The sequence below is a fragment of the Vulpes vulpes genome, chromosome 15 (assembly GCF_048418805.1).
Source record: "Vulpes vulpes isolate BD-2025 chromosome 15, VulVul3, whole genome shotgun sequence".
NCBI lineage: Eukaryota > Metazoa > Chordata > Mammalia > Carnivora > Canidae > Vulpes > Vulpes vulpes.
The window spans coordinates 79,927,695-79,953,824 of NC_132794.1; the positions used below are offsets into that span (position 1 = coordinate 79,927,695).

Consider the following 26,130-nt stretch of genomic DNA (forward strand, 5'->3'; position numbering starts at 1 on the left):
AATGTAAAATGATGTAGCACCTTTGGAAAACATTTGGCAGTTTTATAAGAAGTTAGACCTTGAGTTACTATTTGATCCAGTGATTCCACCCCTATGCAGATGTCAAAGAGAAATGAAAATATATATCCACCTCAAAATATGAATTTTCATAGCAACATTGTTCATGATAGGCACAAAGTCTAAACAACCCAAATGTCCATCAGCAAATGAAGAGATAAACCCAATGTGGCATATGCCTATAATGGAATATTGTTCAGCCACAAAAAGGAGTAGCATAAGGATACATGTTACAACATGGATGAACCTTGAAAATATTATGCTAAGTGAACAAAGCAAATAACAAAAGGCCACATATTGTATGATTCCATTTATATGAAATGCAAGAATAGGAGTAGCTATAAAGAGAGAAAGTAGATAAATGGTTCTTTTGGATGGCGTTGGGGTTGTGATTGTTAATGGGTACCAGGTTTTTTTTTTAGGAGTGATGAAAATATTGTGAACTTAGATTGTGATGAACTTGATTATGAGTATACTAAAAATAATTTTTTAAATTTATTTATGATAGTCACACAGAGAGAGAGAGAGGCAGAGAGAGAAGCAGGCTCCATGCACCGGGAGCCGGACTTGGGATTCGATCCCGGGTCTCCAGGATCGCGCCCTGGGCCAAAGGCAGGCGCCAAACCGCTGCGCCACCCAGGGATCCCTACTAAAAATAATTTAATTGTGCACTTTAAATTGGTGAATTTTATGTTTGTGAAACATATCTCAGTAAGTATGTTTTAAAAACAAAAAAGAGAAGAAAGAAAGAAAGAAAGAAAGAAAGAAAGAAAGAAAGAAAGAAAGAAAGAAAGAAAGATGGGAGACAGAATGGATTGCACCCCCCCCCCCCCAGTATATCCTCATGATTGATGATCTGCTGTGTCTCTCTGTCTAAGCTGGACAGTGGTGGCTACACTTTTCCAAGGCTCAAGCCCTGGAATCTGGAGTGGAGAAAGGAATTTTTGGACCTGCACTGGCCTTGCCACTGAGACATATCTTGCTTCCTCAGTGCTTCCTTACATTGTGTCTTCCTTGCAGGGCACTCACACATGGCATGAGGCCCTTGCAGTGATTGGGACATGCACTCACACTGGCCTGGATGATTTTGTAACCTGAACAGCACTTTCCCCATCCTTTTGGTTGAATCACTGCACCAATCCTGAGAGAAGTGCTGTTATTCCCACATAATAGGGGAACCTGAAACCAGAGAAGTTGAAGGTTGGCCAAGGTCTATCAGCAGGTTGGAAGCAGAGCCAATGATCCCAGCCCAATGTTCTTTCTACTTCCAATTGCTCTGTTCCATGTCTACAAAATGTCTGCTCCACTTTCTGCTGGGAAAGGGAAAAGAACAGGATAGGATCAGCCATTCTGGTCTTCGTTTCTCATCAGGGAAAAGGGTTATTACAACATCTTTATGGGCTAGCTGTGGGTAGGGATGCGCTGGTAGAATGTCTTGGGCTGAGAATCAAATGATGACATGTGGTGTTCATCTGCTCATCAGGAGGTGCCACTTTCTTGTCTGGTCTACTGACAGAGGTGAGGGGCTCCAGGCTGTTTAATGATCTCATCCCAGCTGTGCTGTTGTTGTTTTTGTTGGCAGCAACAGCATGTTTGATAGAATTATTTTGCTAAGTTAGGGAAGATCATAATTGTTTGAGCCCCTAAAGCATAGCCAGCAAACTCTCGCTTTACTGATGATGGACACTGGGAAGTCCAGATGTCTCAGGAGGGCAGGAGCATCATATACCTTGGAACTCTTGACATGTGCCTCCCCTCTAAGACCCATTCCAAACAATGCTCTGCTTCTTGGGTTTACAGAAGTGTTTATTAAACAGCTCTGATACTGCACTTCAGGGTTTGCTTCTTGTGAACTGGTCATCCGTCCCCACCCTGCTGGCTGGGGTTCTGAGAACCGAGAACAGAGCAGAAGCAAGGGGTTCTCCAGCAGCCTCCCATGCCTGTTCTGTGAGGGTGCCTGTGTCTATCAAATTCCCCTAACGCATGTGACAGGTGCAGAACCCCTGGCTCCTCCCCACATAGGTTTCTTCTGTGCCAAGGGGCCTGCCTGGGATATCTGGCCCATTAGGAACTGGGCGCCATTCCTGTATACCAATACCCACATTCTGTTATTACTCTGTGGATTCTCAGATTCTGAAGCTCTTCTTTGGTGGCAGATAAGCAGTTTCACCACTTCCATTATCAAGGGCTCATCGGAACATATTTATTTGTTTGTTCTCTCTTGGTTTTACAGGAAGAACTATGTTATTACGGGAAGAGGGCTGCTCATTTGGGACACCTGTTGAATTTAGGCACCAGACTGATCATCTGGCCGTTATTCCCACATATTTGCAAAGTAACTCCTAGGGGATGTCTAAAAATGTCAGGAATGAACACATATTTATTACCTAGTCCTTAAATTATGTGCTCTAAGGGTTGCTCTGTGGAACCGGGGTGCTTGCTCTCTCACACACACACTGGGAAACACTATCACTGTTTCTACAGATCACCCATTCACTGAGATTGCCTATGAAGAATAATGTGTCTGCTCTTCTATGCAATAATCCCACGGGCCAAATGACACTTTTTTGAAACAAATACCACTTTGAAAACCCTTGAAGGAATTTCTGATTCAAATTTCTTTGTTTGTTCTAGGTTAATGGTCACTTCTGTAGTCCAGTGGCAGAGAGTTAGCCTGCCTGCCCACTTCCCTCCTATCCCCCCTCTTCCCCTCCCCTTCTCTCCCTTACATTTTAAACAAATGTATACTTATCACCTATTCTGCCACCAGGCCAGTAGGCATGGCACAGCCACTTCTCTGGGCTGTGTGTCTCCGGAGCACCGTTTCCCTGCCCACCCCCCACACCATAGGCTCTGTGTGCTGTGCTGTGCTGTGCTGTGCTGTGCTGGGGCTCTCATTGCTGAATCGTTGTTGCCTTCCAAGATCTTTTAGTTTACATCATCTGCATGGAATCTCGGGAAAGTTCATATGGTGGGGATGTGGGGAGTCCTCAGTGATGCTTCTGGAATGAGCTTGCTTTTCCCTGCAGTGAGAACAGAGTGGCATTGTTCCCTGAAGGGCTCTGTAACTCCCGCTGCCCAGCGCCAGCCCCAGGAATGCAGAGAATGCGGCCCACTGCTCCTGCTGCTCCCATCCTGCAGGGCTTGCAGCCTTGCTTCCCTCAGGAGCAATCTCACCAGGGGGTTGGGATCTAGGGCCACCTTCCACACCTGCCTTTGAGATGCTTAAGGAGTCAACACGTCCCTGGGCCTTCTTAGCTGGATTGTTGCCTCAGAGATGGGATGGATGATGAGTCCTTGCTGAGTGCTGGGCCCCGTGTCAGGAGCAAGAGAAGTCCATTGGCTTCTGGGGCTGAAGCGGCCTTATGCAAAGCACAAGGATCTCCCCCACTCCATGTCTCATGGGAAGGAGGAACCTCTGTTGGCTTGAGGCAACATTAGCTTCATTTGTGCCTTCCTTGAGGCCTCTGTAGGACCTGCCATGCCACTCGATGGTCCCAGAAGCCTAGCTATCATGGGGATATCTGGTCACCCCTTGAAGCACTAACTTGTGAGAACCCCAATCTCCCTGGAGGGCCCCCAGACACCAGGAAACTCCAGGCAGGGCCATCAATCAATGCAGACTCCTTGCTGAGTTTCCCTGAGGCTGGAGCAAGTCACTCAGAATAGGCTGGTGTCTGTGAGAGAAGATAGGAAGATAGGTGCTTGTGGGGGAGGGATAATAGGGGTGGTGTCAGAGGTGGTCTCCTCAGGCTCACTGTCCCCATCATCCGGGTTTTCGGTGAGAGATGGGATGATTCTGATCATACTGTCTTCAAAGTGTACCTGCTTCTTCTTGACCAATGAGTCAGCTGGCTCCAGCGTCAGCTCGGTCAGAGTGTCTGGGTGCTGGAGGGCATTGGGCTTCTTGGTCCCCTTCAGAATGCTCTTCATGTGGATGAGGAGGGAGCCGGTCCCCTCTTTAAGGGCTCCGTGGAAGGTGTAGGTTTGCTCAGTGTCCCCCGAGCCTGTGGTGCTCACAGCACTGCTGGAGGGGTCCGTGTACTGCTCTGGGGGAGCCAGCACCTCTGGGTCGGCTTTTCTTTTCTTCTGTTTGCTCAGCAGGAAGTAGGCCAGGCCAGTGATGATGAGCATGGAACCTGGAAGGGATGTGGGAGGTCAGGATGCTAGACGTGTGTCAGAGAAGAGCCAGAGGCTGTCCAAGCCCACCATTCCAAAGGGCCACCGTGGCACACTCAGGCCCTCTGGGCTCCAGCCTGTGCATCTAATCTGTTCTCACATACCCACTTCAGATTCAGGGGGCTGGCCTGATGTTTGGCTAAGGGATGTCAATAGGGCCAGAGTTGTGCTGGGGCCCTCAGCCTGAGAGTTAGCTGGGGACCCTGTGCCTGAGGCCCCCTGCCAGTTGACAGCCAACCCTGGTGCTGCCTGCTTGGCCTCTCATCACCATGCTTGGCCACCCTGTTAGGATAATATGTTGGGTTGGGGCTGCAGTGGCTGCAGTGGGCCTGCACTCTATTTTGGATACTGGACATCCACTGCTGAACTGGGCTTCCTTCCATTCCCAGAAGTGGGGAGATGTTCTTTCCTCAGCTTCCCTAATAAACATGGAGGAAAGTATAAATCCTATTGGGTGGGGCTGGCCTAGCCTGGGTGCCCCTTTTATGTGTACTCCCTACAACCTCACCCCCTCGACCCTTGGTCTCCAAGTCAGAGGTCCCTCTGTCTCAGGCTGACATTGTTCTGCTCTGGGTCTCCTGCCAGGAGACCTGTCCTATCCAGAGGGAAGCCTCTGGGCATCTCTCCTTCTCTAAGGAGTGGGAGGTTGTGGCTTGCTTTGACCTCAGCAATGCTGAATCCTCTGGAGTCCACTGAGGGCTGGGCAGAGTGGCCTTGATGCTGTGACAGGTACATTAAAAGAAACCGCAGGAAAGAAGAGGAGGCTCTGCCTTTCAACTTTGCCTCTCTGCCCACTGGGCTTCCTGGCATTTTAGGCAGGTCATGGGGAGGGACATGGTTTTCACAGCTAGGGAGTCTGGGAATAGAAGGGTACTAGCTGGAGGGGTTGTGGACAAAACCCAGGGCTGGGAGCACTGAGTCCTGGCTTCTAGCTGACTAGCACGACCTCTGAGGTAGAGCGGGAGATGAGGAGGCTCTGAGGGGATGCCCGGGGTCCCATCATGGCATGCCTTCCAAACCAGGCTGAGGAGTTTTAGACCTGAATGGGTAGGCACTGGGGAGCCATGGAAGGGTTTGGACAGAGAGGTGACTAGCTCACACTCTCTGAAGGCTCAGATCACACAGGCATTGGGTGAAAAGTCTCTGTTTGTGGGTGCAGCCTCGGGACCTACATGAAGGGACATTCCTGCCTCTTGGTCAGCAGGATATCTGATACTTCCTCATCCCCATGACCTAGGCCAGAGAAGTCAGTGGAGCCAGTGGGGCCCTGGAGCCAGTGTCACTGAGGCCTAGAGAGGAGGGATTCAACCTCTCCTGCTCAGAGCCCCCTGTGGTGGGGGATCCCTGCCTTTACTAATTTCTGGAGCTCCTACCTGGGATGGTCACGTGCCAGACCAGGACAGGGTGGAGAAAGCAGGCCACGGACAGCAGCACGTATGCCAGGAACTTCTGGAAGCAGCCTAACCAGCGGGCTTTCTCCCTTGCTCTGTAGGCCAGGGACTCTGGCCGACACCTGGTGGGAGGGAGTCCAGGATTAGCAGGAAACAGGAAACAACCCAGAAAAGCCCCAGCGACATGTGCAGCGATTAGAGGCTGGGATTGGGATCTGCCATGCCCACGTTATCTTTGGTGGCCTCTGGCTGAACACTCCCCAGGGGCTAGGGTCCTCACCATGGGTTCCACAGTTAGGGGCCTTGCCTGAGTCCTTCCAGAGGGCCCACAGTTTTTCTGAAAGCCTGCCTAATCCTGTCTTTCTATCAAGGGTGAAGGGATCTAAATGATACCATGATTCAACAAAGTCAGTGAGAAGAATAGAAGACTCAGGAGCCCATTTGGAGGTCCCCAGTGGAGTGGAGAAGGCACACAGTATGGGAAACAGCTGGCTGGGGACAGTTGTGTGGACGGTGCACCACACAAGCTGCCTGGCCACCTGAGTGAACTGGCTGGAATCCAGGTCCACCTTGCTCACAGAGCCTCACCTAGGCATAAGATGGCATCAGCCCAGAGGGGCTTCTTTGTGAACTGGCCTGGAGGGATCACACTTGGGCCTGGCAGAGGACTGATGTTGAGGAGGTTTCCTCAGGAGTTTTGCCTCCAGGTTTCAGAGGAGGAAAGGACCTGCCTTTAGCTTTGTCTCCTTCATCCTCTGAATTGGTCTGGAGCAGGGGTCTGTCCAGGCTGGTTTGGGGGCAGTGGTGGGGGTTGGAGGATGATGGGCTGGTCCAGAGCACAGTCCTCCTTCCAGGCACCATAGCTATGGCTCATTGGTGCCCTCTGGTGGACACTTTTGTGACCAGCCCCTGGCTGAGAGAGGAGGGAGTCCAGAGCTGGATGAAATGCTCCTTCCTCTGTGCTGGAGAAGTTGCTAAGATTCCTTGGCAGTGACATTCATCAGAAAGGAGGAAGCCTGTTGCCTCAGGGCTGGGAAACTTGGGAGGCAGCTGATCGTCTTGCAAGGTACTAGGACAGCTGGATTTGAGGCCTGGCTCTTTCTCTGACTACTGAGAGACACAACTGTTTGGGGTCTGAGAGTTGTGGTCCAGGGACAGCCCTTGGCCACCCTGCTGACAGTTTTTATGAACTGAGCACTGCTGGACAGCAAGTATGGGCCTCCATGGCCATGTGGCTTCCCAAGATCCTTGTAGCCCTTGACTTGTGCCTGGGTCCTAGCAGGAAAAAGAGCCAGTTCTCAAATCTAACTCTGCTTACTCCAAGACCACCTGGCCTTCTGCAGGGCCATCACTTCTCCATGGGTGCCTTGGGTGGCACATGCAGCTGTGGGCTGTTCCTGGAGGTGGGGATGGCCTCTGCAGGGGATGCTAGGTGGGGATAGGCCCTGTGTGAATGCTTCACTCCACTCCCCTGATTGGGAGCAGAGCAAGGGGACTGCTGAGCCCTGCAGAGCTGAGCCCATGTCCAGGCAGGGGCTAGCTGTGCTGCAGGGAGGGAACCCATCCGTAGCTTCTTTGGGAGCGGGACATCACAGGGGGATGTGGCCTCATGAAAGGAGGGGTCTGGTGGTGTCTGGGGCTAGGAGGTGATGGAAGGGCTGCTCTTGAGGCTACTTACTGGAAGCAGATGGCCAGCAGCTGAGCCACAAAGTAGGCCCCTTCACACACGGAGATGACAGCTCCTATAAACCTGTGGTGGAGACAGATAAGGGAAGTCTGCTGTCATCTGATCTGCCCTTCACTCTCCCATGGCCTGTTTCCTCATAGCATTTGGGGCTCCTGGCCATCTATGGCCAACAAACTGACCAGGAATTTCCTGACCTAATGCTGCTGCCCAGCCAGCATCTTCCGGGAGTTGCCTTGATGCCAGGACCTGTGCTGGGTTGGGCCTCAGTGGAGGGGTGGGAGCCAGGGCCCAGAGATGGGTGAGGGAGTACAGGCCAGCAGGGGAGGCTGCCTTGATCCCAGCCCCTGTGTGGCTAGAGGCAGGCACGTCTTTCTCCCTTCTGTCATGAGGATAACATTCACTACTTGGTTGTGCCAACCTTAAGTTTGGATCTGTTCCAGACTCCTTCCTTCTCCCCCTATTCCCACTATCCAAACAGTTTCTGACTTCACCTATATGACCTGAATTTGGGTACTGCCCCCTTGAGCCCTGCACTCATCTCTCCTTTTCTGCCTCCCTAATGCCCTGCCATCTGCTCTCCTCTCCCGCGCCTCTATCTGTCCCTACTGGCTGCCCTGAGGGCTCCTTCTGACACCTGAATGTGATGATATTCTCCCCAGTCCAGAAAGCCTCAAACTCCTCATGTTCCAAGTGTGGTACAGGGAACTTCCAATCAGAATCTTCTGGAAAATATGTAAAATCATATATTTCTGTGCTAGCCTCAGACATGATACATCAGAATCTTCAGGAATGGAACTTACATGCTTTATTGGAGGATCCCACTGGCCTATAAAATTGAAATTTCTTAGCATGCCTTTAAAGCCTTACATGAACTTCTATAGTTCTCTGAATACCCAGGAAGCTACCAGGTGCCACAGGGCCTTTGCACAAGCTAGTTCCTCTAGGAAGGACTCCTCTTTCCTCCTTTTGTCTGTCTGGTGCCCTCTTGCTTGGTGTGACCTGAGCTACCAGTCTGTGAACTCATTTTGGCAGTTCCCTCTCTAATTCTTCTCTACAGCCCAGGCCCACTCTGGGAATGGCTTATTGTTAAGTGCTCCATGGACATCACTAGAGTGAATGAATGAGTGAATGAATGAATAGATGTTTGTAAAGCCTTTCAAATGTGGCACATAGTGCTCATTAGATAAATGTTAGTTATTATCATTTTTTTCTCTTTCTCCATGAGCATTTAGTACTTAATCCCTATTCTCTCCTACTCTCTCTCTCAATATCTCCTTAACCCTTATCCCTCAACTTTTAGATTGAATAACTGACATTACATAATGAGCACTCTGTGCCAAGCATGTTCTAAGGACTTTAGAAGTATCAATTCATTTAGTCCTTCTAACAATTTTATTGTTAAAGCACGGTAATAACCCTCAGCCTACAGCTATGGGCACCGAGGCACAGAAAGGTCAGGCTCCTTGCTGTGGTCACACAGCAGATCACAAGCAGGGGCAATATTTGAACCCAGCACCTAGACTCCTGAGCCTGTATTCCTCACAAGCACACCAGGGCACGTACTTTGTAAAACAAGTGTCATCACCTTTTTGTACATCCTGGGATGGGGGACAAGGAGGAAACTGAGGCTTGGGCAGTAGAGTGACTTGGCAGGTGTCCTGTCTGGTGCTATAGAGGCTGTGCCTTTTGAGGCCCGGAAAGTCTGGTCGCTCAGGCGGGGCAGTGAATCCAAGCCGAGAGCCCTGCTGTGGTTGCAAGATCCTACGAACCACGGTCTCTGCCCTGGGGCACCACATTAGCCACTCAGACTCTTCAGCCAATGGTGTGTCTTGCTGTTTGGGGTGAGTGTGAGGAAGGCGGGTGAGGGGCCCCGCAGGAAGGAGAATGACAGGAGAGGAAGCTGGTGTGTAGAGAAGTAGAGAAGAACAAAGACAAAACCAGTGATAGCTCAGTTCCTACTGGAGCCTGCTCTTGGCCTCGACCCTGCTGGGTCCCCGGGATACAGTGCAGGGAGTGACAGCGCTACAGGGGTGTGCTACAACTGAGAGGTGTGCTGCACTCTGAGTGTGAGGGAACACAGAGGCGGGAGTCTGAGATCTGCAGAGGAGACTGCATGTGTGTAAGGAAGGGCAGGAGATGGTGAGGGAAGAGGGAAGCAGGATGTTGAGATGGCCCTTGAGGAGTGAGTGTGGGTGCAGGAGGGATGGGCAGGCGGGCAGTGGCTGCCCATCCCGTGGGGGGCTGAAGCAGTACATAAACTACTGCACAGTGAGGGTTGGGGGGACCTGAGGCCAGAAATAATGTCTTCCAGGCCTGGGCCACAAGGTGATCAGATGGGCCCTCGGGACAGGGACAGAACAATGAGGAAGGGGCAGGCTTCTGGGCAGGATGCAGTTTGCATTAACTGGCTATGGAGCTGACCTGTTACAGCAAGACAATCACACTTACCCCTTACCTGAAGTGACATTTGTGGGGAAGCTAGGTAGAAAGAGAGGATGAGAGAAAAGAGGAAGACCAGGCTTGCTTCTGGATTCCAGGGAGACAGTGCACGGCAGCTGTGGACAGGCTCAGTAAGACACGGAAGGAGTTCAGAGCGAAGAGAAGCCACTTTCAGGCAGCAGGGGCTCCAGGCTTGGGGCAGGCTTCCCAGGGCAGAATACCAGGAAGGAGTATCAGGCTTTGGCAATGTCGAGGTGGGTGGTAAGTCACCCCAGGGGCTCGATGGGATGAGCAACGGCTTGGAGGTGAGGTGATGTAGGTGAGTTTGAAAAAGAGTCAGAAGCTCCTGAGGTGTGTGTAAGTTCAGTGACCAGAAATAAAGTGGAGGCTAGAAAATGGCAGCAAAATATGGCCTGGAGGCCGTGGCAGGGGCTGTCCGGAATAGCCCTGCATTTCTAGGTGGCTAACTTTGTGGTAGTGTGGAAATGGGCGAGGAGGGTGGAAGACTGCTGGGGGATAGTGGGTGTGATCCACTGAGCGAATCAAAGAGCTGCCCTGAGCAATGAGGCAGGGACGGAGGTGGATGTTGTTGGGAAGGAGGCATCTTGGGGACCCTATACGCAAACCATGGCCCAGAAGCACAGGAACTCTGTGTCTCTCAGAATGGGGCTGCTGGAGAAGCTGGTTGGTCAGAGCTGGCAGGGACCCCAAGCTTTCCTCCCTCTTCAGGCCACCACAGCCCAGTGATCTCCTTCCCACTGGCAGGCACTTGTGGACGCGGCTGGCAGGGAAGAAAGGATAGAGGCTAGGGAACTCAGGGGCCCCAGGCCTGAGTCTGGGCCCTGTTGCTCATAAGTTTGCTGACATGGGCTGAGCTGCTTATTCCCTCTGAAGTTCCTAATCTGAAAAACTAGGTCAGTATGCACTTCTACAGTGCTGTCAGTTAAAGGACACAATGTAAATAAAACATTTTTCTGTGCTTGACATGCAGAAGGGCTCAAATACATAGTCTTGAGCTGATTCCTCTCTCTTTAAAATAAGAACTCAGTTAATATTTGCTGACAAAGAAATGATGGAAAAGATGGATGGGTGGACAGATGGCTGGCTGGATAGATAGTAGTCTATGGCTGGCTGGCTGGGCTGGGTGGATGGATAGGCAGGTAGATGGATGGATAGGCGGGTAGATGGATGGATGGGAGGATGGGTGAGTAGGTGGATGGATGGGAGGATAATTATTTTATTTAGGTAGTGATCTGACCAAAGCCCTGCCCAAACTAAGACAATATCCTAGAAGCCCCCTCTGCTTCTTCCACCTGTGGGACATGATAGAGTTAGTGTGGGAAAGGGGTAGGGGGCTGCTCTGTGTTAGTCTGACAAGACAGACTCAGGGGGAGCCAGAGCACAACACTCAGGCAAGGAGGGGCCCATGCAAACATACTCACAGCAAATAAAAAGCCAGGCTTTTGAACTGCCCCTGGAGGAAGGTCTCAGTGCCCACGCCGATCAACACTAAGAGGGGAAGAGAAGAGAGAGTGGGCTCAGGTGCTCTAGCCACACTGTGGCCCTGCGGAAGGTTCCCCGGCTGTGGAGTGAGCCTTCTGCCTCAGGCCTGAGAATCAGGGTAGGCTCTTCTGTACACGACACTGGGATTAGTGGCTGGGAAAATGTAAGAGAGCAGGAGCCTTCTGGACTGGTCTCTTGAAACCAGAGGGGTTTCAGGAAGAATCCAGAGGTCTTTTAATCCAGCCCCCAGAGCACAGATGCCTTTGCTTCTCTGCCCACATTGGGTGTGCCACCACCCCTGGTGTCCCCAGAGACAACTTGTGCTAACAGGCCACCAGCCCCTCTGTTCCACAGCTGTCCTCCTCATGCCACGGCTTCAAGGGCCCTCACTGTCCTGCAGTCCATACCCATATGTGCTGTGTGTCTGGGGTCAGTGGTTGGCCATGGGTGGGACCTTCCCAACCCCCATTCCCTTGCTCAGATCACTGTTCTAGCTGTTTCTGTGGCCATCTTTCCACTTGCTGGTTGGGTGGCTGTGTAACTTGCTCCTGGCTCCTGGCTCTGGACCCAGTGCTGGTTAAGAACCTGAGGGTTTGCTCTGATCAACTTCATCCCTCCTCTTGCCCTTTCTTGGCAGTTGGTATTTGTGCTCAAGCACCTGACCTTCCATTTGTCTGGGGTGAATTTTGTCCTGGATCTACCTTTCCAGACTTTGCTGGATCTGGGCTGTCCTCTCACAGGGACCCCCTTGCTCTCTTTGTGTCACTCAATGAGCTATGACTCAGACTCCATCCACTCACCAATGGAAACATTCCGTAGACAGCATGGAGGTGTCCTGAAACCCTCCTGCAAGGCTGCGTGGCCCACTAACCAGAGTTCTTTCCGTTCCTACCTGATTACACTGCATGCATCCTACATTTCTCTCTGGGCTCAGATGACACGCCCTGGTATTGGCTGAATTGTGGCTCCACCATGTGTCCTTCCCAGAAAATCAAGACGGTGGGGCTAGGCTGTGGTATCTGGTGGCCTGTGGGTGGCCCCTTCATCTCTGCTGTCTGGGAGACTGCTTCCTTTGGTCTGATGACTCCTCTCCTCCCTGGCAGAGACACAATGTAAACTTCTGGCCGGGGTGTCCTGAGCCCTTTATCCCCTGTGGAAATTCTCCCCCCTTCCTTAGCAGCAGTGCTGAGCTCCTCACTTAAGCCACCAGCACCCCCCCCTACTTTTGAGGGGACTGGGTTGTGGAAGGACTTTAGGAAGAAGGGGACAGAATGCTTCAATCTAGGAAGAGAGGGAGGTGCCTAAGTATGCTTCGTGTCAGAGGGCTCCAGAGGGCTCCAGTGCCCCCCTGGGCTTGGTCTGGAGGAGGTTTGGGTGGAGGACACTGTGCCTCTGCCCTCTCCAGGGGCTAGAGCTTCACTGCCTTGTACCAGGCAAGCGCCGGGAGTGCTGGTCAGCCACACACACTTCCAGAGGGTCAGCATGACCTGTAGAGCACTTCATGCTTCATACACGAGGGTCATGCTCGTCCTGGCTCCCTGTAGCATCCCTGAGACATGGGGAGATCTATGCTTCCTATTTTATGAGGAGGAAAACGAGTCACCTTGTGTAGTTCTTCCAAGGACACATCAGACAGTAAAGGACCTGCAGACCAAATTCGAGACTCTGGATACAGAGTCTTGAGTTTCCTGATTTCCACTACTAGTGTTTGTGTGTGTGTGTGGTGTGTATGTGTGGCATTGTAGTGTGTGATGTGTGTGTGCATGTGTGTGTGTGATGGGTATATGATAAGTGCATGTGTGGTGTGTGATGTGTACATGCATGGTATGTGATGTGTGTATATGTGTGTATATGTGTGTGATGTGTGTGATGGGCATGTGATGTGTGCATGTGTATGTGACATATGCATATCTGTGTGGTGTGTGTGATGTGTGCGGGTGTGTGTATGTACTGCAGGCAGATGCCCATCTATTTAGTTTTCACTAGATATCCTGTCCTGTTCTCAGCACTTCACATTTATTAGCTCTTTAAACCATCACAACAATCTTACATGAAACTACGATGTGATCCTCATTTTACAGAAAAGAAAGAGGCGCAGAGAGTGTAGGCAAAACAAACCTAAGTCATTCCAGCATTGTAGTCTTACATCTGCCGGATAGTAGCTGAGTCACCAGGTCTCTCTGAGCCTCAGAATCCTCCTTATCCTTTCTTGCACGTAATGGTTATAAGGATTCAATAAGCTGACTGATGCCAAGTACATAGCAGGTGCTCAGTCCCTTGCTTGCTTGTGGCAGGGGCTTCATTCCCGGGCCTTCTTTGGAGATTTGCAAGGCCTTGTGGTGAGTGGCCAGCAGGTGGCAGGAGAGGGTCTTGGGAACTCAGCCCCTTTCCCGAATTTGTTTGGCATGTGGAGACTTATTTTGATGACTTCTGGTGGAAACAAAAGGCCTATAGTCAAAGGGGCATTCTAGGAATGCTGTAGCGGCAGCACTGGTTTGCAGTTAAAAAAGAGTCAGTGAAACAGCAGAGAAGAGAGAGCTGAGTTGGAATCTCTATTTTGTGTGTTCTTACCTTGGTACTGAGCACAGAAAAGGGCAATAGGCAGTCCCTGTGGGGTAGTCAGGAGAGTGAGTCTTTAAATAGCAGCCTCTGCAGGATGGGCAGGGAGGAAAAAAAAATTAAAGAAAAAAAAAAAAAAAAAAGGATGGGTAGGGAGGGCCTTGAGTGGAGAGGCTGAGCGACCTGACCCCAGGCTACAGGTTAAGAGGCTTTGGCGATATTTGGCTGAGATTAAGCAGCAGACACAAGGTGTGCTCCGGGGTGTTCCTGGCCTCTCCCTGGCCTCCCCATCTCCAGCACATGGGTTTGAAGCAAAGTTCTGGTTCTGGCTCCTGATGCTGTGCCCTGGTGACCTTGTCCATGTGTTTCATGCTAGGCTGCCAGTAGGCACAGGGACTCAGGAGGAGAGGGTTGGTTCTGTCTGGGGGCTCCGACAAGGAGGCTTCCCAGGCATAGAGAAGGGCATGCCTCACCATTGCATCCTGGGTTTTTTTTTGGGGGGGGGGGTAGTGGAAGGCAGAAGTGTGGGACTAGAAGGCGTTTGGATTTGGAAGACCCCTCGGCATGCCAGCCCAGCTGCCTTTCAAGGAAGTCCCAGCATGTGCCGTATTCTGCACTAGTCCCCCATGCATTTTGTCTAGTCTGTGCTGCATCCCTCAAGGGGGGAGTCATCAACCCCATATTATTTATAGAAGAATCTCAACAAGCTTCCTGGAAGTGCAGCACCCAGCCCAAAGCATGCTGGCGGTCAAGGGCAGAGGGAAGCCCGGACCAGGACTGATGTCCAGAGGCTCCAAGGCACGGGGGGGAGGGGGAGTGTCACATGGATGAGACCCTTGTTGCCATGGGCAGTGGACCACTGTGTCCCCCAAGCCCAGCTATGAATGGGTTTCTGTAATGTCTGCCATAGAATGAGCCAGGAAACTCCCACTTCACTGCCTTGCTGACCCGTCCAGAGGCTAAGCTGCAGGTGAGTGTGGTGACTGCCCACCTGTCCCTCTCCCAGGACTTCCCACCCAGCCTGAACAGAATTCTGTTTTGAATGTCAGAAGTAGCCACAGGCGAATCTCCTTGCCCAGGGCAGTTCCACCCGGCAACCCAAGACTTGTTCTGGCAAGCCAGGGTCCGAAGTCCCCAGCAGTCAGCCTGCACCCTTATTTATGGCACATCCCATGTGCCAGGCCTGGGTAAAGCACAGGTGGGAGGTTAAAGGAGCTACGTGCTGAAGCTTGGGCAGACTGTTGTGGACGCAGGAAATGAAGAGCTGTGGAGGGAGGGAAGAGGCCACACACCCTGTGAGCAGGCTGAGTGCAGGCTCCATTCTGTCTGTAAACTGAAGACAGCCCGCCCCCCCCCTCCCCTAGAAGGAGGGCAAGGTGCTGCCAGGAGCACGGAGTGGCAGGAATAAGAGTCTGCAACCGCTGCTGCAGCCATGCTCTGTGCTTCTCTGTGCACTTCCTGAAACCGGGTAAGGTCACTGGTCCTACCCTGGGGCAGTGACAGTGTGGCTTCCAGGGCCCACACCCTCAAGTCTCCTTGCACCTTGCAACTTCCTGCTGTGCCTTCAGGGAGCCAAGTCCATGGAGAAAGCTCTGCCCAGTGGTGCCAGAGAAACCCCTAATGCCACAGTCCGGGTACAGACAATCAGCCTGGGGATTGGACCTGCTTCCATGAGAACTCACTCTCCTTCCCAGCACTTTTCAACCTCAAAGGTCTCCTGGGCTTCGGAATGTCACACCAGTTGCCATGACTAAAGTAAGTGAGCCAGGAATGGTCTTGTGAAGATATTCCTGCTGCTCCCTGGGGGTGCCGACACTTCCAGAGACCAGACCTGGTAAGCTAATTGGTGGGCTCTGTGGCAGAAAATAAGAATCGACCCCCAGGTACTTTCCACTGTTAGGTAATAGAGATACCCCTAATTATAGCAATACAGTAGGATGGTAGCTACCCATAAATTCTTTGCAACTCCCCTCATCAAGAGGTAGAGTCTAACTCCCCTCCCCTTGAATGTTGGCTGGCCTTAGTGACTGGCTTGTCCAGTAGAATAATGTAGAAGGTCAAGAGTTTACACTGCTAATTCACAAAGTTTCTGCCCAGCCCTCTTAACTTGTCCTGGGGGCAGCCACTCTCCCTTTCACCTAAGAAGTCTGATGCTCCTGAGACCACCATGTGTGAGGAAGCCCAAGTGAACCATGCAGAGAGAATGCTAGAGAAAGAGATGGGGGTGGGGTGGGGTGGGGTGGGCAGAGATGCACAGCCAGCTCCAGCTGGCTCAGATGTTTGGCCCGAGAGGACCCATTGCAGCCACTCCGCCTGAGATCCCAGCCCTCATCTAGCTGAGATGAGCCATCTCCACTGTTCCCTGACTGAATTCCCGAGCCACAACATTTCAAGCATCATAAAATTGATGTAGCCGAAGTCATTCAGGTTCAGAGTGGTTTTATAACACAGCCACAGGTAACTGGAAAAGCAGTTTATCCTATCCTCTTAACTACCTGAGATTTTTGGACTAGAAGCCCCTGTGTCTGGTCTATATTCTGACTCTCAGCAGTGAGCATGCCCTCAAGACCCCTTGGGCTTTTGGCTCTTCTCACTGGTCCCCAGCTTGGTTGTCAGAAAGCCAGCCTGTGGGCTCCTAGGTCCTGCAGCACCTCTCCTCCTGCTCAGATTCAGGCACAGCCTGAGAGATGCAGTCTCCCAGGAGCAGGGTGGCTCCTGGCGACTACTTTTGGGCTGTAGAATCCGACTGGTGGTATAATACGTTAGGATTTCATGCAGGATCTATGAGGCTTTGCCTAATATAGAGCAGCTCCTTTCTACAGATTCATTTTATGAAGATTCCCAGTGGAAAAAGTGAGGAAAGCAAAAATTGAGACCCCCTACTCTAGGAGAATTTTGTGAATTGTATCCACTACTCAGCCAGGACAACCACAGCGGCCATTGCCATGGAAGCTCTTAGCCTGCTGTTCTCACTGAACTGTGCTGGGAATGAACTATCTTTGGAAGGCACTAGAGTTCCACATGACATAGATATAGGACCCCAAGACTGTTTGACTGGGGGTCTGCAGTTTCCTAAATGTTTTTCCGGGGGACTAGTTTCCAGAACTGGGGTATTTCAGAAGCCACGAAATGAGCATGATGTGTGGCCTTAAATTGGAAGGAGGAGCGTTAGGTGAAAAATGGGACTGGGTTGGGAGAAGACATTTGGTTATCCTGTCTCCTGCGTGTCTGTCTCCCCAGGACTGCACAGGTAGACCACTTGCTCTCTCAGAGGCCTCCTGTCAATCCCATGGATGAGAATGGGTACAGTCTCTGCTTTGTGGAATTGGACCTGGAAATCCTGCCAGGTTTCCAGATTGAGGCAGGGCTGTCTGTAAGACACAGAGAAGTTTTTGCGTCCGGCAGAGCCAGGACTAGGGTGAAGTGAGCAGGGCACCTGGGCAGAAAGTTTAAAGAGGTGCTCACTCTAAATTAGAAGGGGCACACCATAAATTTAAAGAGGCGCTCAATCTACATGGAAGGAGGTGTTCACTCCTAGGGCATGCAGTGGCAGCATTGGCCCTTTGGTGACCACCAGAATGGTTGCTTCCAGCCGAGGCCTCTGGAGATGTTCATGGCCCAGAGATCAGGAGCCTCTGGCTGCTCGTGGAATTTGGCTTGTACTTCTGGTCCTCCTTCCTCCTTACAAGACAATCTGGCTGGTATCTCTGAAACTCTGCCTCCTTAGGACTCTAGTTCAGTGTGAGCAATCTGTACCAACAATTCACTTCAACAAATGACTCCAAGGCCTTTTCCCAGAGCTGGGCATGGAGACAGAGGAGTTGAGAGTTTGACAGTGGAAACAAATATTATACATGGCCCCAGAATCAGGGCTTCATTATAATAAATTCTTGGTAAGAAAAACTTGCCCCCAAGGACAGTCATGATTCCTAGATGTGCGTTTTTTTTTTTTAAGATTTTATTTATTTATTCATGAGAGACACAGAGAGAGCAGCAGAGCAGCAGAGACACAGGCAGAGGGAGAAGCAGGCTCCATGCAGGGAGCACGATGTGGGACTTGATCTCGGGTCTTCAGGATCATGCCCTGGGCCGAAGGCGGCACTAAACCTTTAGCTGAGCCACCCGGGCTGCCCTGTTTTTTTTTGTTTGTTTGTTTGTTTGTTTGTTTTGTTTTTAATTTTTTGTTTTTTGTTTTTGTTTGTTTGTTTGCACTGCAGGTGGGAGGGGTACTGGGTAGAGTTGCAAGGTAGCTGCTTTTATACCACCATTAAGTGGCCCATTGACTCCTTCCATCTGTCCTTATTATCTGTCTCTTGGGGTCCTGTTATTCCTCATCCCAGAACCACGTTATGAGCCCACTCTGGTGCCATCTGCCCTGCTCTTCTGTCTCACTCCTCCTGCACAGCCCCCTGGTAGGCTTCTTACTTGGTGCCAGTCAAAGCCAGCTCTTCCTCCACAAACATTTGTGCATAAGCCTGGCCTCCTCCTCTTGTCCCCTTCCCTCTACTCTCTATCCCTCTTGTCTGGGTTGAGGCACAACATTTTCTTCTCCTAGGGGCCAGGGCTTTCTTCTGAATAACCTTCCTGAGTGGCTTGTTCTAGTTCAGGTTGGCAGGGAGCAGAGATTCTGGACCAAGACCCCATGGTGCACCACCTTCCGCGCATCCTCCTGGGCGTCCTGAAGCTCTGGTCTCAGAATGTGGGTAGAAGCTTCAAGGGTGCTGTGCTGTAGCAGAGAGAGATCACAGCTTGATCAGGAAAGCCGAGTCCTGGTTCCTCAAGCAAATCATAACTGTCTCATCTGCTTCCTCTTCCAGAAAATGGGGATAATAAAAGCATGCATAAATGGCTGTGAACATTCAGTCTTAGTAAATGATAGAGTATTGTGCAAATGTAGATGATGAGAATTATCTATTCTATTATCTAAATTCTATTATTTCCTGATAATAGAATTATCAGGAAAGGAAGGTTGTTCCTGCTTAAGAGAGGCAAGCATTCTCAAGGGGGAGGAGAGGGTTTATTCTCATCCTTTCCTCCATTAATGCACATTTTTATTATGGCTAAAGGGTTCTTCTTTATACACTGATGTTGTTCATTGATTTCCTGTCTTAGGTCCCTTCTGCAGGCCTGATTGGGATGTCAAGAGTCCAAAGCCCCATCCACTTCAACATCTCTTGTGTCATGTCCTCTGTGTAAGCTGCTAGGGATGCCAAGGGCTTAGGCTGGTGTGCTCATGAGGATGTGGCCTGTCATGGTGCTGACTGCCAAGAGGCTATCCTGGTGGCCTCCGGTCCTTTGCTGCTTTCGTCCCATGACTGGCCTCATGGTTGGTTCTTACTTCATCACTAGGTTGAGTTTTAATGTCCGTCTTACATTTAGTGCACTGCTCTGTGGGCAACAGAGGTCACTAGAGGTCACAGTTCCCGCTTTTCATACCAGGCATGATGTTGGCTCTGGATGCCTGGGGGAAGGATGAGAATGTCATATTCACTGCTGTTGAGGGCAGCCTCATAACTCATCCTGTTATTATAATCATTGCTCCTCTTCATCCTCAAGTATAGTGAGTCTCCTATAGGTCTTGGGGTCTTTAAGGACATTTCAGGTAAGGGTATACCAGCTGATGACAATGGCTGGGGATGGTTTAGGTTCTGAAAGAGTCAAGGCTGCTTATAGAGGTAAAAGCTAGGTTTGTGCCATTTCTAAGAACATGAAGATGTTGGAACCAGTTGCTAAGAACCCACTGAGATAATAAAGTAGTAGTTGTAGGCTTCTTAACTCGGGAGAAGCTGTGACAGAGTCTAAGCATGGCAGAAAGGTTTACCCATGGGTCAAGAGATAATTCAGCTGATGCATATGAGCCAGGGTTCAGAGGCACTGTGAGAAAATGCCATGATTTTATAGTAGAAAATACTAGGTATTCAAGTAGAAGATATTTTAGAGTATAGTGTGGCACTCAGTACCCCAGCACCTCTCACAAGCTTGTGTAGGGAGAATTTCCTGGAGGCAAGAGAGTGCACCAGTTTGGATTCTCTAAACTTGATTCTCCAAACATGAGCTATAGACCAAAGTTGACCAGCCAGGAGATTTATTTTGTTTGGACTTGAAGGAGGCCTTGTGGTAGATTGCAATAATGCCTCTCTCTATGTCCACACTCTGTTATGTTTGCAGTCCCCCTCACTAAAGTGAAGTCTGTTTCCCCATCCCTTGAATCTGAGCTTAGCAATGTGACTTGCTTTGGGAAGAGGATATTATCAGGCATCGTGCAAGCAAAAATGTAAAATGGGTTCATGAACTGGGCGTGCTCTCTCCTGCACCTACCATTATCATGCACCTCTACCTGAGCCAAACATGAGGGACATCAGAAAGCAGAATGGCCCTTGTATCCTTATAATAATACCTTCCCATGCTTCCATCCACTCCCAGACAACCACCCATCTGCTTTTGGTCACTAGAGATTAGTTTGCATTTTCTAGAAGTTTACAAAAATGGAGTCATAGAGTATGTACTCTTTTTTTTTTTTCCTATCTACTTTCAATTGGTATGATTATTTGGAGGTTTATCCATGTGGTAGCATTTATCAGTAGCGATGCCTTTCTATTGTAAGTAGTATGGAATGCCTTGGTTATTTTATAACTCCTCTGTTGGTGGGCATTTGAATTTTCTCTAGCTTCTGGCTATTACAAATAAAGATGCTATGAACATTCATGTACAACTTTTGTTGGACTTTGCTTTCTTTTCTCTTGGGTATAAATAGCTAGGAGCAGAATGATTGGATCATATAAATAGCTGGAGGGGAATGATTGGATTATATGGTAGATATATGTCTAATTTGTTTTTTAGGTTTTATTTATTCATGAGAGACACATGGAGAGAGGCAGAGACATAGGGAGAGAAGCAGACTCTCTGTGGGGAGCCTGATGTGGGACTCAATCCCAGGACCCCGGGATCACGACTTGAGCCAAAGACAGATGCTCAACCACTGAGCCACCCAGGTACCCCAGTATATGTCTAATTTTTTAAGAAACTGCCAAAATCATTCCCAAAGTGAGTGCACCATTTTACATTACCATCAGTAGTATATGAGAGTTCCACATCCTTGCCAACATTCAGCACTTGGTATGGTAAGTTTCTTTATTTTAAGCCATTCTAATACTATGTAGTCGTAGCTCATTTTACTTTTGATTTGCATTTCCTTGATGACTAATGAGGTGGAACATCTTTTCATGGGCTTATTTGCCATCATATCTCTTTGTTAACTTGTTTTTTCATTCTCTTTAACATTGTATTTCAAAACAGGAAGTTTTAAATTTTGATGGCATGCAATTTATCAATTTGTTGTTTTGTGGATTGAATTTTTGATATTGTAAATAGGAAATAGCTGCCTAACTCATTACTTAGAGTTTATTATCTAAAATTTTGTAGTTTTAGGGGCTCCTGAGTGGCTCAGTTGGGTAAATGTGCAACTCTTGACTTAGGCTCAAGTCATGCTCTCGGGGCCATGGGATTGAGCCCCAAGTTCGGCTCCAGGCTTATCACAGAGTCTGTTTGTCGCCCTCCCTCTGCTCCTCCCTCTGCCCTCTGCCTCTCTGTCTCTCTCAAATAAATAGATAGATAGATGATAGATAGATAGATAGATAGATAGATAGATAAACTAAAAGCTTTAGAAAAATAAACATTTTCTAGTTTTAGGTTTCACATTTAGGTCTAGAATCCATCTTAGTCTTTTTTTGTGTATGGTATAAGGTATAAATAGACTTTTTTTTTGGTAAATGGATATTGTTCAGTACCATTTGTTGAAAAAGTTATTCCTTCTACACTAAATTGTCTCCATATTTTTGTCAAAAGTCTGTTGTTTATATATGTATAGGTTTATTTTTGTACTCTATTCTGTTCCATTAATTTATTCGTCTTTCTTTGTTACAATACTGTATTGCCTTGATTTTGTAGACTTCTAGTAAGTGATATCAGGTAGTGTTAATGTCTTAACCTTGCTCTTTGATTACAAAATTGTTTTGGTTGTATTAGGAACTTTGCATTTCTATGTGAATTTTAGAAACACCTTCAAGTTTTAGAAAAGACTCTATTGGGATTTTGATTGGGTTTGCATTTAAACCAGAAAGCAGTTTTGGGAGGAATTGACCTCTTAACAATGTTGAGTCTTCTGACCCATGAGCAAGGTATATTTCTCCATTTATTTAGGCCATTTATTTTAGTAAAAACTACCTCTCAGCAATTTTTTTTTTAGTTTCCAGTGTACAGGAAACTTTATTTATACATTTGGGGTCATATTTATCCTTAAGTACTTTATATTTTTGATTCTATTGTAAATTGTATTTAAAAGTTTTCATTTTCTAATTTTTTGTTGCTAGTATATAGAAATATGATTGGCTGTTGTGTATTGATTTTGTCTTCTGCAACCTTACTAAACCCTTTATTGGATCTAGTAGCTTTTCTGGTAGATTCCATCAGATTTTCCATAGATGATCATGTTTTCTGTGAATAACAAGTTTTGCTTCTTCCTTGCTGATCTGTATGCATTTTATTTCTTTTTCTTGCCTTATTTTGCTGGCTAGAATCTTTAATACAGAGTTTGCTAGAAGTGGCAAGAGTGAACATCCTTGTCTTATTACTAATTCAGGGGAAGAACATTTGATCTTTTACTTGTAAGTACTTGTAGGTTTTTTTTTTTTTTTTTTTAAATGCCGTTTCTAAGTTGAGAAAGTTTTCTTCTATTCCCAGTTTGATGATGATTTTTGTCAGGAAACAATGATGAATTTTGTAAAATACCTTCTCTGTGTCTATTCTGATAATAATATAAATAAATATATAAAGTATAAAAAGCTTTTCTTTTTTAGTTTGTTAACACGGTGAGTTATATTGATTTTCAAATATTAAAGCAACTTTAATGGGACGACCAGGTGGCTCAATGGGTGAGCGTCTGCCTTTGGCTCAGGGCATTATCCCGGGGTCTGGGGATCGAGTCCCACATTGGGCTCCCTGCATGGAGCCTACTTCTCCCTCTGCCTATGTCTCTGCCTTTCTCTCTGTGTCTCTCATGAATAAACAAATAAATCATATTTTTAAAAAATAAAGCAACTTTAATATTTCTGGATAAATGTCACTTGTTTATGATATACTATCCACTTAACATATATATTTTTTTGATTTGCTAAAACATTGTTTGGATTTTTACCACTGTGTTTTGGGGGATATATGTCTGTAGTTTCTTTATGATGCTTTTGTCTGGTTTTGGTATTAGAGTAATGTTAGTCCTATAGAATGAGTTGAAAAGTATTCTTTCCTTTTCAGACTTCAGGAAAGTTTGTGTAGAATAAATAGTATGCTGATATGCTACTTTTTGATGATGATATCTTTACAGCCCTGCAGGGTTCACTGATACTATTAAGGATATTGCCTGTAACACAGAATAGCATCTTTCTTGCAAGGACCTACGGGGAAAATTTCTTCTAGGTCTTAATTTCAGGTCAGAGTATTAGCCCAAGGTATTTGCTTCTTATTCTTTCTCATTCAAAAATAATGCATCTGATCACTCTTCCACATGACAGATTTCCCGGTGCCAGAAACAATGACTATGCCTCCAGTTACTCTCCTTCTATGCCACATGAGCCATGTGTCTTCATCAGATCTTCACCTGGTATCTGCAATCTAGGAAGGTTCAGGTGGAGCCCACAGAAGGCTCTCTCACTTCAGCATCTGCCACTTATATCTAAGGACATTCCTTTTGGATAATAGCCCTCTTAGGTTGTTTAGAACTATGGACAATTTTAAGAGAATTGTCTGGCCATAAAAAAATGAAGCTACCATCTTCCTTCGGATTTGGTTACTGTGTGTAGTATAGAAGTAATCAATTTCCTGAGGGCTGATAATGACCCAACCTTGAAATGTGAAGAAAAATGTTACTCAGTAAAAGACTTCACATTCTAACTTCTTCCTCACTTTGCAGCTTCAAGGGTCATAGCCTGCTTTGTTCCTTTCCTCTGGTCTTTCTTCTGGAAGAGCTCATCACTCATGCTACATAGTCCCTGTGTTCTACATATTTCCTCTAAAAATTAACCAGCACTGACTGAGAATCTATGTGCCAGGCAGTTTGCTGCTTTAGTCATTGTTTCGTTGAATTCTCACAACCCCAGAAGGTAGATACACTCATTATCCCCATTTCATAGGTGAAAAAAACTGATGTTTAAACTGGTTAGCTCACATGCCTAAGGTCACACATCTCACAATTAGTAGGACACAAATTCACTCCTCCAAACTCTGAACTGCAGTGCTTTGTGCTGGGATGTATTTTTGGAGCTTGTCTTCTTGGTCATATCATGTGCTTCTCAAGGGTAGGGGTCACACTATCCTAATCTATGTGTCTACATTACACAAAATGGGAACTCAATAAATGTTTGTTGAATAAATGAGTCCTAAATGTAGTTTCCTTGTTCTAAATCTAAGAAAGACATAGGCACAAGGAAGTAAAGAAAAAAATGTTTGAACAAAACCAGTGGTAAGACAGTGGAGAGGTAGAGATATTTCATTTACTCATTGAGACAATCAGACTGGAAAAGAAAAACAGTCAACATCCATTTGGAGGATCTGAAAACAATGTGGTCTTGGTTGGGTAATAAATCCACTGATGGACACGTTGAAGTACATGAAGTTTCCTTAGATGGCAGGAGATCATCACGGGGATACATTTAAGAAGGATGGAAGTTAGCATAGAAGGCCGAAAGTGGTTGCCTCAAAAGCATTAGGGTTTTTTTTGTTTAAGGCTTTGATAGGGCTAAGGTCAAACTATGCATTTGCTGTACTCTTTAAAAAATAATGAGAACATCTGGTTTTAAATGTTTCTTTTGTCTTAGGCTATATTAATAAGGCAAATCTCCATTTCAAACTGAGTGTTGGCAAGGAGTGGGGCTGTTGGGAATGTGGTTCTGTCCTTTATGTAGAGAAGAAGTTAATGGGTCAAAAACCTGGAACAAAGCAAAACCCCTAAGTGATTCCAGGTTGCTCTAAAATAGTTGATTTGTGAGAAAGAGCATGTTAGCCTGGCAAATGGGGCTCGTTCAAAATGACTTTGTCTCCAACAGCCCATTTCCCTGTTGGCTGTGTAGTGCCCTTCTCTAGGAGCAATATGCTGACAGTCCCCGGATGTGCCCCTGCATCACTGCCCTGTGAGTGGGCAGACTGGACCTCTAACACCAGATCTGCTGTCTACTGGCTGTTCAAGCTACTTGAACATTCTGATCTTTAGTTTTCTCACTTGTAAAATAGTACCAAGATCAGCATTTGGCCCTCATAGACACTGGTAGGGTTTTAGCCAGATCATTACTTTATCTTACTGTTGTTCTCAGTTATGCATCTCTGGACCCACAAATAGAAGATCCTGATGTGATAGTTCCCTCTGGAAATGTGAACAGATTTGTCTGTCCTCTGATGAGGTCCAGGAGAGGATTTGGCTGGATGGTTATGGTAGTGCCAGTCAAAGTATGCACAGCAATCATTCAGAGAGAGAAAATGAGCATCTGGATCAAATATCAGTGTCTTTAGATTTAGGAAGTATTTGATCATGCTTACTATCCTTCAGTGTAACTGTGCCCAACCTCACCATGACCCTACCTGCTTGAGCCTGTGTTTGGTATGGTCTCAGACAAGCCTCCTTGGTACCCTTTGTGTGTTTTGTATCTTGTATCTTGGGGTTGCCAAGACATAGAAAGACATATCCTTTAGCCTGATTCAGGTGGAGGACACATTGATTAAGAGTAAGATCTCAGGAATAGATCCTTATCAGTTAGTCTTGCCTCTTTGTTCCTGGTTGTTGTGAGACCCCGAACAAGATGTTTCACCTTACCAAGCCTCAGTTTCCCCTCACATACAGTGGGGGTGACAATGAGCATGATGATGCTTCAAAGGGTAGTTATGAGGGTAAAAGGAAATACTACATTTGAAACATGTAGTCAGAGCTTGACTCACAGTGAATACTCAAATAATAGTCATTATCAGTTATTATCCCGGAGTAGAGTTGGAAGAGTGAAGAAATCCCTCAAGTGCTGACAGTAAGAACCTCAGTCTTGAGTACCCTGGCTCTGAGAAAGTTGCAAGAGTCTCAACAAAGGGCTGACACAGTGGGCTCTTTCCATTCTCTTCCCCACAGACTTGGGGCTGGGGCTGAGGAGTGGCGAGGAACTTCGTGGAGATTGTCCCTCAGGGATTAAGAGGATTGTGGAAGTTCAAAGGGAAGCCAATTCTGCTTTCTAAGAACAGGGATGGGGACTAGTCCTGTGGGACAGAGAAAGGGTGCCCCATACC

The 26,130-nt window shown here is 47.8% G+C and overlaps 1 protein-coding gene across 5 annotated transcripts in view; it reads right to left on the reverse strand.

Moving 5' to 3' along the window:
• Positions 1 to 352: 352 nt before the first annotated feature.
• The window catches only part of TMEM72 (transmembrane protein 72), a 29,331-nt gene continuing 3,553 nt past the window's right edge, over positions 353 to 26,130 (reverse strand). The window contains exons 2-8 of one of the 5 annotated variants that reach the window (XM_072739402.1): positions 13,828 to 13,905; positions 11,196 to 11,262; positions 9,770 to 10,534; positions 8,900 to 9,214; positions 7,306 to 7,377; positions 5,610 to 5,749; positions 353 to 4,196 (exon numbers count right to left, since the gene is read on the reverse strand). In XM_072739402.1, the coding sequence (XP_072595503.1) occupies positions 3,718 to 4,191 (474 nt within the window). In that variant the 5' untranslated portion in view covers positions 4,192 to 4,196; positions 5,610 to 5,749; positions 7,306 to 7,377; ... (2 more) ...; positions 11,196 to 11,262; positions 13,828 to 13,905 and the 3' untranslated portion in view covers positions 353 to 3,717. The remainder of the gene's footprint in view (positions 4,197 to 5,609; positions 5,750 to 7,305; positions 7,378 to 8,899; positions 9,215 to 9,769; positions 10,535 to 11,195; positions 11,263 to 13,827; positions 13,906 to 26,130) is intronic. The other 4 variants (XM_072739401.1, XM_072739400.1, XM_072739403.1 and 1 more) reach the window with 4 other exon arrangements.